The sequence below is a fragment of the Hirundo rustica genome, chromosome 3 (assembly GCF_015227805.2).
Source record: "Hirundo rustica isolate bHirRus1 chromosome 3, bHirRus1.pri.v3, whole genome shotgun sequence".
NCBI classification, from domain to species: domain Eukaryota; kingdom Metazoa; phylum Chordata; class Aves; order Passeriformes; family Hirundinidae; genus Hirundo; species Hirundo rustica.
The window spans coordinates 60,330,995-60,346,568 of record NC_053452.1 but is presented as its reverse complement, the minus strand read 5'-3'; the positions used below and the strand labels follow the sequence as shown (position 1 = coordinate 60,346,568).

General features: G+C 37.1%; 1 protein-coding gene across 2 annotated transcripts in view; it reads left to right on the top strand.

Moving 5' to 3' along the window:
• LOC120751062 (ectonucleotide pyrophosphatase/phosphodiesterase family member 1) overlaps nt 1–15,574 on the top strand; it is a 54,040-nt gene that overhangs the window by 36,694 nt on the left and 1,772 nt on the right. For both annotated transcript variants that reach the window (XM_040060375.1, XM_040060374.1), the window contains 12 exons: nt 261–392; nt 2,012–2,043; nt 3,271–3,398; nt 4,442–4,511; nt 6,474–6,561; nt 7,459–7,634; nt 8,133–8,184; nt 10,593–10,747; nt 12,524–12,659; nt 13,458–13,538; nt 13,991–14,123; nt 14,778–14,934. In XM_040060375.1, coding sequence (XP_039916309.1) covers nt 261–392; nt 2,012–2,043; nt 3,271–3,398; nt 4,442–4,511; nt 6,474–6,561; nt 7,459–7,634; nt 8,133–8,184; nt 10,593–10,747; nt 12,524–12,659; nt 13,458–13,538; nt 13,991–14,123; nt 14,778–14,934 — 1,340 coding nt within the window. The remainder of the gene's footprint in view (nt 1–260; nt 393–2,011; nt 2,044–3,270; nt 3,399–4,441; nt 4,512–6,473; nt 6,562–7,458; nt 7,635–8,132; nt 8,185–10,592; nt 10,748–12,523; nt 12,660–13,457; nt 13,539–13,990; nt 14,124–14,777; nt 14,935–15,574) is intronic.

The following is a 15,574-nucleotide window of genomic DNA, read 5'->3' as shown; positions in this document are numbered from 1 at the left end:
AAGAGCTCTTTTCCCTTCAGAGAAGAAAGTTTGTCTATTTATTAAATTTGAGAGTCTTTCTCAGCTGAGGAAATGGCTGATAGTGTTTGTGCTTGGTTTTTTACCTCCTACACTTCTTGGGTCAGATGCCTTGGGATTGCTGATAAAAAGACCAGAAAAAATACATTTCTGACTTGTACAACTAAGGTTACAAGTCTCTGTAGCAAGGTGACTCTACACTGATATTCCCATTTTAAAAGAAACTGTATTTCCTTTTACAGGAATGGAGGTAGGGAGCTGCAGAAAAACAGCATATCTGAACAGCTATCTGGACAATGTTCAAGATTTCATAGTTGTACCCGGTCCTGCAGCTCGCCTAAGACCTAATAATGTTCCAGATGAGTATTTCTCTTGTATGTAGTTGCTAAACTAACTTTTGTTATTTGGTTATATGTTTTTGTACTTTACAAATACAAACTTAGAATCCACGTATTCCATTAGTAAACTTGAGTGAATGACAACTTGGCACAACCTGGGCAATGATGAAGAGGAAATACAGAGTAGTGTTTGCACTTGTGATTTTAAAGACCATTTGACTTTTTGAGTCTGAAAGTATATTTGAATCCCACATTCAATACACGAAAACATTTTATGGGCTGCCTCCGATTTACCAATTGCAAATGCCTCCTGTCTTGTGAATGGCATTCCTTTGAATAAGATCATACATGCGCGAGACAGCCCAAAAATCCTTCCTTCATGTCTCATCTCATTTCCTAATTTATTAAGTTTTGCATAAATTTGCAATATTTCTGTCTTAGAGAATTGTTAAATTGTTACTATAATATATATATTATTTTGTATATTATGTTAACGAGTTATAAAAAATTGGCCTAATGGCCTGACAGTAATTGAGTAAACTGCAAGTAAACATAAATAATAAAACTGGGTAAAAATCAATGAATACTTAAAAATTTTAAACTCTAACATGTTATTCAGTCTTATTTTAGGTGAACATTTAATCCCTGCGATTTTTCATACTTTTTAATGTTGAATGCAGGAGCTTTCTTCATGTTTCCTAGTATTTTGGAGTGGGTTAGGTTTTTTCCTTTTGAGATTATTGTTCTCTGTGCACTTTAAAACTTGTAGACCTCAACCCCGGTGACTTTAAGTCCTGTTTACTTCACTGCTTGATGCTATTCTAAACTGTTTCAAATGTTTACTTGGAGAACATGGGAGTCAAATGCAGTTTCAGGTTCTCCCTAGAGAAGTTCAGGAAGAAGGGAAGGAGCACAGCTCCTCCTTTGGACATGTGCACTGTTATAATGAAGTAGCGTAGCTGTCTTTGTAGCACTGCATGTATCTGAGCAGGAATTATGAATGGTTCTCCTCCCAGGGTAATCCTTTAGGTACTTGAGTCAAGTATTGGATATCAGAGTCAGGACAGCGGATCTGTGAAATGTAGTGGGCCCATGTTACACAAAATGTCAAACTCATGACATAATGGTCCCTTTTGCCTTGACCCTAAGCATCTGAAACTTAGCCAGCTGGTGCTTGGCTTTTTTCCTAAGGATATTTGGTAGACAAAACTGCTGTCCTGGTAGTTGCATTTATGTATTTTTCTTTATAAGCTTATTAGCAAAGAATAATTCATCTTGATTAACACAGCATTTAGTTGCTTCTTTTATGAAAACCTCTTGGATTATTTTTCTAACTGTGGCTAATATACTTTAACATGTAAGTATAGTTGACTTTTAACTAATAAAATGAACTAAAGTTTAACTAATATAATTTAAATTTAAAGCTGTAAATAAATAATCAAGGGGAAGAGAGGCTGAACTAAAATTTTATAAGAGCAATAGCTTGACAGTTTGGGGATTTTCTTGCTCTGTATAGTTTTAGATCTGGAAAAATAATTTCTTATGCCCAGAAATTTATTGAACTTTACCATTTGTGTTACGTGATGGGAATGCTTTCATTTTACATCTGATCTTTTTTAACTTAGGTGACTAATACTTACATATGATTCTTCCAGTTAATTATGAAGGCATTGTCAGAAACCTCACAGTAAGTGTTGTCTTATCTGTTGCTCTATCTTAATTTCTGCTGACATTTGCAGGTATTTTATAGCTGTTTTCTGGGCACTTCCTCTCTGTACTTTGGATCAATGACGAGGGGACATAATCTTGTACTGCACAAGGGGACGTTTAGGTTGGACATCTGGAAGAATTTTTTTCCAGTTGTTAAGGTGATATTCAATCTTAGTTGTAATTGGTGATCTCAGAGGTCTTTTCCAACCTAATTGATTCTGTATGTGACCTTCTGTTAACAACAAAAGTAGTCCCACACAGGGGAATGTGAAAATTGAGTAAGGTGACATGTGGCTATCAGGTTGTGCATTAACTAAGGCTCTGCTTTCATTTCACTGTATTTCACTGTGTTGCTCTTCCAACTGGAGAACTTGTGTATCTGGACCATACTAGCTGAGGGCCATATCAGTGTAAAGCTCAGCTCTATTTCCAGGACACATAGAGGATTTTCTTGCTCACACCTTTTTGATAAACAGCTTTGAGAGATGATATTGATTATATTTTTTTTTTTTTTGGGGGGGTGGGTTTTCAGTTGCAGTTTAATGAATTTGCTTTTTTGCTCTGTCCCTGTTCTCATCTCTGCACTGTAATCTGTTTGCCTCTCATTTGTGCAGACACTGCCGTTGGTGAGAACAATGCTGTTTGTATAGATTACTTCAGTATTCAAAAATTCCGATATTACAGATGAGATTTTGTTTTGTGGGTATTCTTTTTCCTTTGTAAAATCATTAGTGTATCTTGGTTCGTAAAAAAGTTTATTTGTCCCTGAGTGATCAGCCTAAAAACCCTAAATGCCTGTTACCTCCTTTATTACAGAGCTGTAGACTTTTTGCACTGGGCAGTCTCTTATCACTTGTGAAAGGATCATGATGTTCATGTCTTAGTGTAATTCTTTATTAAATCGATGCGGTATCATTTGGTTCTGTACAATTGTAGGCTGAAAGAAAAAAAAAAGCAACTTTTGTCCATAATGCAATATTAAATGTCTTTTAATAACTATTGAATCCAAAACCAGTCCATATTTGTGATTTAAGTATTCTTTCATATGTCTCAGATCTTATGAATCCAAACCTGGTGGAGTTACATTGTTCTTTGTAGATGTTATTGCAAACCATTTGCAATTGATGTGCTGTGTTAGAACTGTGCATGACACAAAATACACATTTCACCAAAAGTTCCTCATGTGTTAATTTAAACATTTCAGTGCAGAAAACAAAACCAGCCTTTCAAAGCTTATATGAAACAGCTGCTGCCCAAGCGTTTCCATTATTCCTATAATGACCGGATTGAACCGCTGCACTTTTATTTAGACTCCCAATGGCAGCTTGCTCGGTAAGTTAAAGTTCTCAGTACCTGACTGTACAACAAATGATTTCTTGTTTTCTCTTCCAAGTGCTCAGAGTTCAGTGATAACTGTTCGAGTGCAATATTCTCGTTTGTCATAGCAGAGGGACATTCCAAAGGAGCAATGCATGCTTTTTTCTACAGGTTTTGCTGGCCTGGGGAGGCTTAATTCTAAACTGGCAGCTATTGATATTCTCCCAGCTGGGTATGGAGGTAGTGGCAGGTCAGAAACTAAAGTCGTCACTCTCAGATGTTTGAGCACGTCTTGACATGCTATAGGAATTTCCAAAGTGAGTCCATGAAAGGAGAGCATGTAAATAATTTCTAAGTTAAATCAGTCTTGTCAGCCATTGAACTTATGGAGTCCATGATAATTAATTACCTTATGTGTTTTGATGAAAGAATTTACAAGTCCCAGAACAGTGGTATCTGTTGTAATTCTATTAATTTTGAGCGCCTCTGTGATACTTCAGGGCTTTTATCATGGAAGAGTTTTTCAGTGCACCTCTTCAGTAAGTCCTTTTGTGTAACACTGTAGACAATTGCAAGTTGTGCAAATCAGGTTTGGGTTAATAGAACTGTGTGTTTACATAGTGTGTATGGACTTAGCACAGGTTGGATGTTTATTAGACTGTAAGATTCCAGTCTAGATGGTCTAAATTAGATTAGTGTTTTTATTAAAAAATAGTGAGAATATGCTTACATAAGGTACTGTAAAGCTGTTACCCAAGTAACTGTGAACGGAAAATCTGTTATCCTGAAATGAATTTTTTTTCATATAGCATATGCTTTGACTTTAAATGACTCTGATAGATAGACACATGAAAATTCCAAAGGGATAACATTTGCAGAGAAAATTACCGTTCTGATTTTAAAGGCATTTTCTTCCCGAGCACTAAAAACTTCTCATTCCCTATGGACAATCTTCTCAGTATCTTTAAACAGAGAAGTAAATACATCGTCACGGAATGTACTTTATGTCAATATGATTTGAAAAGTTTGAGTTATATAAACTGTGTGTTTTTTAATAGAAAACCATTTGAGATTAAAAGCTGCAAAGGGGGATTCCATGGCTCAGACAATCGCTTCCCCAATATGCAGGTGAGGTTTCAGCTTATGTTAGCTTTTATATTTAGCTCCTTCTATTTCCAAATGCTGTGTTTTATGGGTGGTGTTTTGTTTGGTTGGTTGGGTTTTTTTTAAGATCTGTGGTATTATTCCACCTGCAGTTAAAAGAAATCAAACATTTTTAGAACTGATATTGTGGTGTGCTGGATAACCCACACAAATAAGGAGAGTCTTGAGCAACGATTCTCTTTAATGAGAAATGGGAAGAGATCATAGGGAAACATGAAATCAGATCCTTAGTTTTGTCTAATTTGGGGAAGTCACTTAATCTATCCTCTGCATTAGTTTCTGCTATCATTAAATGAAAGCCAATATTCAGAAAGCTGTTTTCAGGATTAAAATCCACAAACCATTGTGATGTACTTGGAACTATTACAGTGAATATGTGTAAACACATTTATAAAGAGAAATCTGTATGTTACGTGGACTTTGTAGGTCTTCTCATGAAACTTGTTTTCAATAATTTTTTCTCTTAAAAGCTTTTTTTTTTTTCCCATGTGTTGTAGAATTATATAGTGTTGGCATCAAATTGTTTTTTAAAAAAGTCTTAATCTTGCATCAATTTACCCTTCCAGACTTATTCCCTGACTTGACAATGGAAAACCTGTTAATAACGTTTCTAGCAATGGGTTGCAATAAGCAAGCCACATGATGCCAAATGTATTCCATCTCTCTCTGCTGCAGTTTGACTATGTAAATTTTTTTCAGTAGATTGACTCTATTCAAACTTTTTTGCCACACTTGGGATTGTCAAGTTCATTGCATCCCTAACAAGTCTTAAAACAGATATAATTTATCCTTTTTGTGGCTAACATTATAGCAGCATAACAGCATTTCATACTCTGTAATTACCAAAAACAACAGAAAGGAGGTAGCGTGTCCCTGTCTCATCTGGTTCAAATTAGGCTGGTTGAGTACATTATTAACCTGCAGATTCTAGTATCAATAGATGCAAAATAATGCTCTGTGTTATGCCTTAACCTCAAAAAAAGGGGTTAAGTGTTGAGTTTTAGCCTGTTTTTGCCACACTGCTATGAAATCTGAGGCAATTGCATTGTTCACAAAGAGCTTGGAGATCTTACCCAGGGACGTGCTATACAGTGTAAAACATCCATCCCTCATTCAGTATCCTGATCCCACAGATGTGTACAGTCTGTTTCTCTTCATTAAAAATAAGCTGAATAACTGATGATAAGATTTAAAACAATTGGCAGCAGTTGAGCTTAAGCATTTGTTGCCCTTGCCTCTTTGTTGATGCAGCAAACCCAGCAGTGTGCTGGTGTAAGATTTGTGTGGCTGCAGTGTCAAGTAGGTTGGGGAATTGAGCCAGAAGGAAAAGAGCCAAGGAACCAAAAGAACCAGAAGGGAAAAAAAAAAAAAACAACAAACCAAAAGGAGGAAAGGTTTTTGAGCTGGCAGCATTCCTGGATCAGGTCCAGTATGGCTCAGGAAATGGGGCAAGAAGAAAGAACAGCTGCAAACCAGGCATGGAAGCCTATGATCCTACCATTACTTAAACCACTTAAAGCATTGCTACCAACAGATGTTTTTATAGCCCCAAGTTAAAAGCTTCCAAATTGTTTACAGGATGTGATATGTGATGGTTACTTTGGATCAACATTTCCATTAAATCTTTTAAAGCATTTAAGAAAATAACTTTTAATTTCTTCAAAAGCAGAGAAGAGCAAGGCACGTCATAAGTGGCTAAAGGCAACAATGAGAAACAATTGGATTTCCTAATACTCTTCTACTGCTTTTAAAAATTATTCTTATACATCTACTTTTTTAAAAAGAAAAACACATGTTTTTGACTTAATGCATACTGTGCTGGTAAAGTAAAGTTCTTGTAAGAAAATGCCCTCTGAGTATGAAGATAATTTTCATTTCAACTTGTCTTAAACAGAATTCCACTATATTTTTCTCTGTAAATTCTAGGCTATCTTTATTGGTTTTGGACCAGGATTCAAGTTTGGTACTCAAGTTGATCCATTTGAAAACATTGAAGTATATAATTTAATGTGTGGTAAGTACAATGGACGGGGGTCAGTTTTGTTCAGTAAAATATAATATCTTTTGGGCATTGTAAATCTTCTAATAACAGATTGTTAAGTGTCCTCAGAAACTCATCCTAAAGAGTTGCTACTGATTTTCACAATTCAGCTGTTTGTTTTTCTGAGAATGGGCCATCTCAAAATGACTAACAGCAGTTTAGGATCTACTGGTCAGGCTACCTTGTATATCACTTTCCCACTGGTCACACTGTGTATTCCTCTGGCTTTTCCAGAGCTGGTGCTCTGACTCACCACTACTAAAAATGACTACTTCACAATCTCTCTATCATCATGAAGGGAAGCCTCCTTTCCCCCCTCTTTCAAACACAGTGTTACCGTGACTCCTTATTCCTGTGTCCTTTCTTCGTTCTGTGTTTCATGGTTTCTCCAAAAGTCTGTCACTAGATCTACCACCTTCTGTTCATTTATTCCCCTTGAGGTCCTCACCTGCTTTCCATTATTTCCGGCCTACTTCCCTCTCTTGTTAGAACCTATACTGCTTCTGTGAGAAGAAAAATATTACTTAAGTATTACAGTAAATAGTATTTAGAAAAGTATTACAAGGAGTTTGATCCAGAAAATACTTAAGAGTACTGCAAATGCTTGAGATTGGTGGCTGTAGTCAAGCAACTTGCCCAACCTTACCAGAAGACTAGTACCACACTGAACCCTAGCTAAGAACATGTGTGCTCCTTTTTAAAGAGGTTACACTGCTTTTCTTTTTGGGTGTTATGAGCAGCAATCAGGGAAGCTTTGACTCATCCATACCTGTAAGGACAATATAATCAGCTGTGATTACAATCATTATAATCAGCTATGATAATTACAATCTTTTTCCTCCTGTTAATAGCACCTGAATTCTTTCATAGATTTACTTGGTTTGAAACCAGCCCCAAACAATGGAACTCATGGACGCCTAAACCATCTGTTAAAACACCCTGTTTACACCCCCCACCATCCCAAAGAAACAAGTCATCCTTCTGAGTGCTCTGTGGTGGGAGAAAGATCCTTTTCAGTGAGCCTTGGCTGCTCCTGCAGGACAGGGGTAAGCACTGAAATGGTTAAAGTTGTGGAGGCAGAAGTCTGTGTTTATTAAAAGAGTGAAACTTGGCATTTTCCAGATAGTTTTACAGTCCCTGACTACTGGTTTCAAAATCAACTCTTGGTTGAGGTTAGTGAGTGCTAGCCTGTATTTGTATATTAATTTTTTGCAGATTGCTTATATTAAGTCACATTAATCTCTGAAGAGCCTGGAAAAACCCCACAGAGGCTTGATGGAAAAAGCATTCAGTTCTTGCTTGCTTCACTTTATTATGTTGAAATTTCTGTTTTGTGACTATTTTATTTGGGCTGTAGTTTTCAAACCTGTAGATTTGCTTGTGGCAAAAGCAATTTATTTCTGCAAATTCCCTGTAGCTCCACTCCAGTACATGTCAGTGAGTTCTGTGTATGTATAAATTGCAAGACAGAAGTTACATGTAAGTGTGGTACCGACTCATAACGTGCTTTGTAGAATCTCACTGCTTTTCCTTTATAATTATAGGGCTTGCCAATAAGGGATTTTCATCAGCGTTTAAATCTTACCGGAACAGAAGGTAAGAATTTCAGATAATAATATAAAATTCAAAAGCTAACAACAGCAACAAAATTATTGGTCATCAAACATTTTATGTTTTTAAATTTATGAGCAACTCTCAAGTAAATGATGTGAAAATTCTTTGAAATACTTGCTGGAACTATTGTCCTGCTGGGAGAATTTCTGGATGCCTCACCCATGGAATTGTTAAAGGCCAGGTTGGATGGGGCTTTGAACAACCTGGTCTTGTGGAAGATGTCCCTGCTCTTGACAGGGTGGTTGAAACTAGATGGTCTTTTTGGTCTCTTACAGCCCATACCTTTCTATGATTCTCATGTTTTTGAATACAGTCCTCCTGAACCATTTGTTCTCAGGTAAATGTGTATCCTTATACGTGTGTCTTTATGGCATATGTGTTATCTGCTACTTTTGACTTTTCTAGTACTGAAGTAATGAGCGTTCCAGAATGGGAAGCAAGAGTGTTGTATGGGGAAGTACCTGATAACAAATCAATCCAAATAATGATAGCCATAATGGCAGCATACTTTTAATGAAGCATAAGGAATATTTTACATCCTTGTTATGTGGTCTTGAGCTGTTACTTCTTTTACTTATGTTTTATTTCCATTCATTGGACTTACACATCCCATGTTTAAGCTGCAGTTTGCACGGCTGTAGATGTGCTCATGAGTCATAAACCAAAATAAACTATTTTGAGCATGAAACAGGTAAAACAGCAAGTAAAGAAAACTGTAAGTTAAAATAGAACCTAATTCCAGGTGTTAATGCTTTGAGATAATATCAAGATTAGGCTGTCAGAAATAGGCTAATAGAGATCTTGCCCTGTGCGTGTGTGTGTTCATGAAACCTCGACATTTTATGCAAATAAACTATACTTAGCAGCACCCTGATATAGATCACTATTACTAAGAACTTGAAATAAATGCCAGTTACTGCCAGGGCCCAGTACTGGCTGCTTATCCTGAGCTAATTCAAGGCTTCTGTTGATTCATGTAGTTTGTCCTGAAACAAAGAGTGGATAGAGCTTTCTTGAATCTTTTCCACTAATGACAGGTCATAATTTTAAAAGATGTCCCAGAACCCTTTTAAAGTAAGTCTTTCAGTATTGTAATGCTCATGAAAGCAACAAAATCAAATTCAGTTAGAATGATACGATGTGCCTTTGTAAAACCCCAAAGTCTGCAAGGGGTTTTGCTAAAACAGATTCCAAGGATCTCTGAGGGCCTTGCTCAACCCGGCTTTGAAGAAACTTGAAAAGGCCAGGCACAACAACATATTTCAGTTCTCTTTTGTAGAAATAGGAACTTAAAGCTCTAAACCTACATTTATGAAGCAGTAGGATTTTGTCTGGAATTATCAGTGAGATGTGGTATAGCACGGTCTTAAAAGCAGTAATTTCCTTATGAACTGTATTGATTAAGAGCTAATTAGATTATAAAAAGCATTTCACAGATGGAAGAATTCTAGTAACCAGCCTAGAAGATCCTTGAGACTATATGGAGTTCATTAATTACTTCAGTTTGCATGTTTTCTCATTGATTGCCATAACTTGACAGTCTGTAAGGGCAAAAAATTATAAGGGCAAAAAATTATAACTGCATTTTTACTTTTATGGAAAAAAAAAAATGTTTTTCCCTCATGGGTGGAGAAGTAACTGTCATAATCTTCACTTTTTTTTTGTGTTGTGTAATTACTGTGGAAAACCCCCTGCACATTCATTGCTCAATCTCTTTTCCCGTGTAATACATTTGCCTTAAAATTGTGTAAAAATTTGTAGATGGTGGGGCGCTATTTAATGGAAGATATACTTTGACACCTTCTTTTTAATAATAATAATAATTTTAGTCATGCAATGATTGTAAATACTTGAATTTTCAAAGGCAAAGTAGCAAGTCCTTGCACAGTTGAAAATCCAGTCCAGTACTTCACTGTATTGTTTATTTAGATCTCTATATTTCCTGGTCTTTTAAACACATCTTTACATACAACTATGTGGTTTCTACTGAAACAGTAATTTCAAATCACCAGAATTGGTTTCTTTCCCATCTAAATGTTACATAAAAGCAGATCCCACATTTTTAAATTGAAACACAAAGTCAACAAAGACTTTAACTTTGCAACTTAAATTTATCTCCTGTTTTTAACTGCAAAAGGTTTTGGTTCAAATATAAGCTTAATTTGTGCAGTATAAGTTTAAATGAGTTTTTTGTAATGGCTTCATCACTTAATTTATTTCCCTTATATAGAAACTATGCTTTTGATATAATAATGAAAATGTTTTGTCCTGTTTTTGTGGCTTCTATTTGCTTGACAATTGAAAATTAAGACAGCCTTTGGTATATAAAAGAGAAGGGTACTTAACAACCAGTATTAACTGAAAAGCAATAAATACTACTTCTGTTGCAGTTGAGAAGACAGAGCAACTTAATTTACCCTACGGACGGCCCAGGGTTCTGCAGAAAAAACATAATTATTGCCTCCTTTACCATTACCGCTACGTGAGCGGGTACAGCAGGGACTACAGGATGTCTCTGTGGAGCGCATACACTGTCAGCAAAGATGTAAGTATAAGAAGAAAGATTAGAGGCAAAGTAAAAGTAAAATTTTTGAATTTACTCGAAAAATAAAAATCTAGTAAAATTTTGAATTTACTTGAAAAGTAAAAATCTAGAGTGTCAGTTGTTCCTGAAGGCTTCTTGTATCTGCTCATGATATGAGAGTTACCTTGGTGGCGGTGGAGTCACCATCCACAGAGGTGTTCAGGAAAGCACTGGATTTGTCACTTAGTGCCATACTCTATTTGACAAGGTGATGATCAGTCAAAGACTCGACTCAATTATCTTAGAGGTCTTTTTCCAGCTGAAATGGGTCAGTGATATTATCTCCCAGGTAACTAAGTTGCACCACATAAGATGTACAGTGGAAGTTTGTGTGAGGTTTGCTATGCTAATAAGAATTGGCTTTGGCTCTTCCATTTCTCGGCGTGAAACAGTTTTGCCTCCAGATTGAGCAGATCCACCAGGAAGTGAGGAGTCCATTGCCATTGATTTAGAACCCCTAGGAGACTGCACTGGGAGCATAGGTCTGCTACAGCAGTCTGTCAGTGGTGTCCTTGAAAACTGGCCTCAATGAGGGATTCATAGTCTTAAAGCAATTTGTAATGTGGAAGGATCCTTTTGGAAAAGTAATCTCAGGGCCATCTTGAGCTCTTCATGCCCTGATATGATCCCTCTCTCGGAATATAATCCTGATTGAGGAAAAAAAGAGGTCAGTGAAAATAAAACAGGTCTTTGTGGTCCTGAACCCTACGCTTAAGGATACAACTATTCAGCGTGGAGCACTGATCTGATGAATAGAAGTTTTTTCAAGTTGGTCATTCAGAGAAAATTTAAAAGCCAGATCATGCTTAAAAGGAATTAGGATAGTAGAGAATACTTTTTAATTTGATTATCTGGGAATCATAGTGTGCTGGCTTGAAAGCAAAACCAGCAAGAGACTCCAAGTCAGAAAAACAATTTAATAGGAGGAAAAAAAAAAAAAAAAAAAAAAAAAAAAAGAAGAGAAAAAAAGCAGTAGTACAAAAGATCACTGACAGAGTCAGAATACAACCTGACACCCTGTTAGTTAGGGCAGTGGTAGCAGTCCAGATGAAGTGGTCTTGTTGAAGCAGTGATCCCATAGAAAGGTCTGGTAGCTCTTGTCCTCTGGGAATCCAGTGGGTAAGCCCAGAGGGAGTTAGCTATGAGTCATGCAGGAAGGCATTGATGGGCCATTAACAGAAGACAGTCTGGAGGGAGGGGGCAAGGGAAACACTGCCCAACCTAGTTTCAACATCTCATGTAGATGGTGATAGAATACATACTTTGGGCACACCTTACATTGTAACCTAGGACACACAGGTTTTAAATAATGACTGTTATAATTAAATTTCGCTAAACTCTGGTAAGATTTACTTGATCCTAAATATTTTGAGGGTAGTGGCATGAAGCAACCAGTTACTGTAACAAGTGGCCCACGCATCTATCTGTCAATTATGTGATTCTGTCTATCTGCCAGTAAATCAGGTTGTCTTTAATGGACATCTCTAGATTCTCTTTTAGAAGATGTTATAATTGACTAAAATGCTGCAGTTCTGTTCACTTTATTTCCAAGACATATGAAGTGGATGGGAGGGCTTGTTTTCCACTGACATAAGAGGAACAATTCCTGCATCTTAGTTAAGCCCTTCACACTCTTAAAGGCAGCTGCGGCTAAATATTTAGAGTTCTATAGTCCCTCATACCGAGAGAATTATTGTAAGTCAGCTTTCACACTGATACTTTCTTCTTGTTCAATAGGATGAATGGGTTTCTTCTACAGGAGCTGCCTCCAGCTGTTTACACAAAGATGTTCGTATTTCACAGAATCATAACCAGACCTGTTTGTTTTACAACAATCATCCTCGCCTAACTTATGGATTTCTTGCTCCTCCAAGTAAGTACTTTGTCTTCATTGTATAGCATATCTGATTTCCATGATTTGTAAGGTAGCAAGTGTAGTCTTTTGTAGGTATTCATGATACTTAATCAGAATATGAAGCAGTAGTTGTTGAATTGTTGCGGTTCACTTCAGCATATGAGAAACGAAAACATTTTAGATACTTTAGCAATTGGTGGGTTGCCCAAGGTCTCTTAGTATTTCCCGGAAGTTTTGACACTTACCATGTTTCTAAAGTGGCATCTCACAGAAGAAACTGGAATGTTTCTCAGCAGACATTGAGTAAAGTCCAGCAAGCTGGTAAATTGCAAATTTCGCTTTGTTTTACATGGGTAAATTGTTTGTGAACTGTTGCTGACCTGATATTGAAGTATTTTTATTGACTCCACGGCATTGAATACCAAGTAGCAGTTTATTTAAACATCCACATCAAACATATTTTGCAAAGTTTCAACAGCATCCTATCTTTAAGCCTAGACTCTGCAGTCATAGAAAGTTGGCCTGACACTCATGAATTTTATTTCTTTCCCCACAATTCACAAGTCTCTTCTGATATTTTTAAATCTCATTAAATTTGCCAGCTGTATATCTGACAAATGTAATTGCTGCTGCTACTAAGATTATTTTAGATGGAATCCAGCAGGTACTGAAGTCAGCACTTACACCCACATTGGTTTTGGAAAATGAAGTTAGGACAGCTCCATCTCAATGTTATTACACTGATCACTAAAAGCATGAAAATGCAAGTTTAAAGTAACAAGTCCATGTAATTAATTGCCCTTTTTTTTGTTTCAGATTTTATGACAGATGCAAAGAAACCTCACTACGATGCCTTGCTTACCAGCAACATTGTTCCAATGTATCCTGCATTTAAAGGTATTTTATTTGTATGCCTATTTTATGTCCACAGCTGAATAAAAGACTGCTGATATTGTACTTGCTTCCAAACCTTGCAAATGACTCCTGGTTTCTGGGAGAGAGGGAACATGAGATGGTTGGCTGAGAGAAAATAAGCATATTCCTGGTTAAAAAGAAGGATAACTGTGGTACTTCTCCTGGAAAAAAATAAGAGATATCCTGTTTTGCAATGGAATACTGTTCAATTCTTAATTGTAATTTAAAATATTATGTAGGTTAGATATGTCAGGAAATGGTTCAGTGAATGCTGCTGCCCAGTTGGATGCAACCTTTAGCAACAGTAAACACCTGTAGAGTTTGTTATTTTCCTAGATTGTCATGTCTGTCTATACTCCACTGAATACCCTGCAGAGTTGTATTAGCAGCTTCTATTGTGAAGGTTGTTCCCTGATTCCATTACTGTGTTTCAGTGTTATGGAACTACTTCCATCAACACCTGTTACCTGAATATGCTGCAGCCAGGAATGGTGTCAATGTAGTCAGTGGTCCTGTGTTTGATTATGACTCTGATGGGCTCTATGACACCCCAGAAAAGTTGAAAAGGTGAGAACCTTTCCCATTCTAATCCTTTGTTTCTTTCCTCCAATACGGGTCTGTTAGTGTTTACTATCCTTCTTCAAAAAGACACGCAAAAGGTCCTAAGCAGAAAAGTAAGCTCAGAAAGAAGCAACAAGCATGAAGAAAAAAATACACCTTCAAAATGTGTCATCCTAAACCTGAAGGTGGAGTATAAGAGAAGCAGTTGCATGTGGAATGATGTCTACCTGCCTAAAAACTTAGGACATTGCCATTGCCTCTAGAAGAGGACAAGGCAAGGGTTTGATACATGGGTTTTGGTGGCGTGGTTGATACATCCTGAGCTGGCAATGTTCTACTACAAGTTGTGAGTTGCACTAGTAAGCAAAATTGGTTCAAGCTGGCAGGCAGAGAGGTTCCTGGACTCAGGCTGAACTCTTCATCTCCTCTGGAGTTTTACACGTCTTTATGGCAAACCAACTTGTTATACCTCATCAAACTTGATACTTAAATCAGCCTACAAGCCAAACTTGATTTTCAAAAATAGTAATCTGGAATTTTCCTGCCAGACCTAAGCTTTCTTTGGACAAAATAGGTGAATTGAATGTAGCTGAATGTTGTCATTTGATCCTTGTGCAAGTATCATTTGGTGGATTTACAGAATGATCTTTTGTATTTCAGATACCCTGGTAATTCAGAAGTTCCAGTTCCAACTCACTTCTTCATTGTGCTGACTAGCTGTAAAAATACTTCTGAAACTCCTCTGGAGTGTGAAGGGTCTCTAGATGCCTTGTCTTTCATTGTACCTCACAGAGAAGACAACAGTGAAAGCTGTGCAGTAAGTAGTCTGTCTGGCCCCCATAAATATCTGAACTCAGACTTGAGCTTGTTTTATTGGATGTCAGTGATTAACTGGTTAAAGCCTGTGAAAATGGTACAGGCTACATGCTCATTCTGAGAGAGAAGACAGTATTTTTGCAAACGGAATGATGTCAAAGTCTGTGAATATGATTAAATGGGAAAATACATCTGCTCAAAGAGCAAAACTTAGAGCTAGCAGAGTGGAGTCAGAGTATGCAGAGGTCATCCATGTGACACATACATAGACTTCTGTAATGCAACTATTCAGTCAACAGCTGAGGATGAAGAGCTTCCAAGAGGAGTCACCCACAACAAAAGGTCAGTGCTAAGGCCAAATGCATTCCCAGAAGAAGACACAGATGTTCTTGAAGAGCACTGGTTGCTTCTAGTTCTGGTACCTTGGCATTGTGGTGAGAACACACAAAACTACACTCCATATACAGCAGAAAAAAAAATGTGGAAGGTGTGTAGACCAATCCTGCAGCAAGGAATTAGAGTCAGACACAGCTCCCAGAAATATTTTTTATCATATTGATGATAGATGCAGGACCTAACTTGCCATTCCCCATTATCACCAACTGGTGCAGCTACAGGTTTTGTTTACTTGAGGAGGTAAC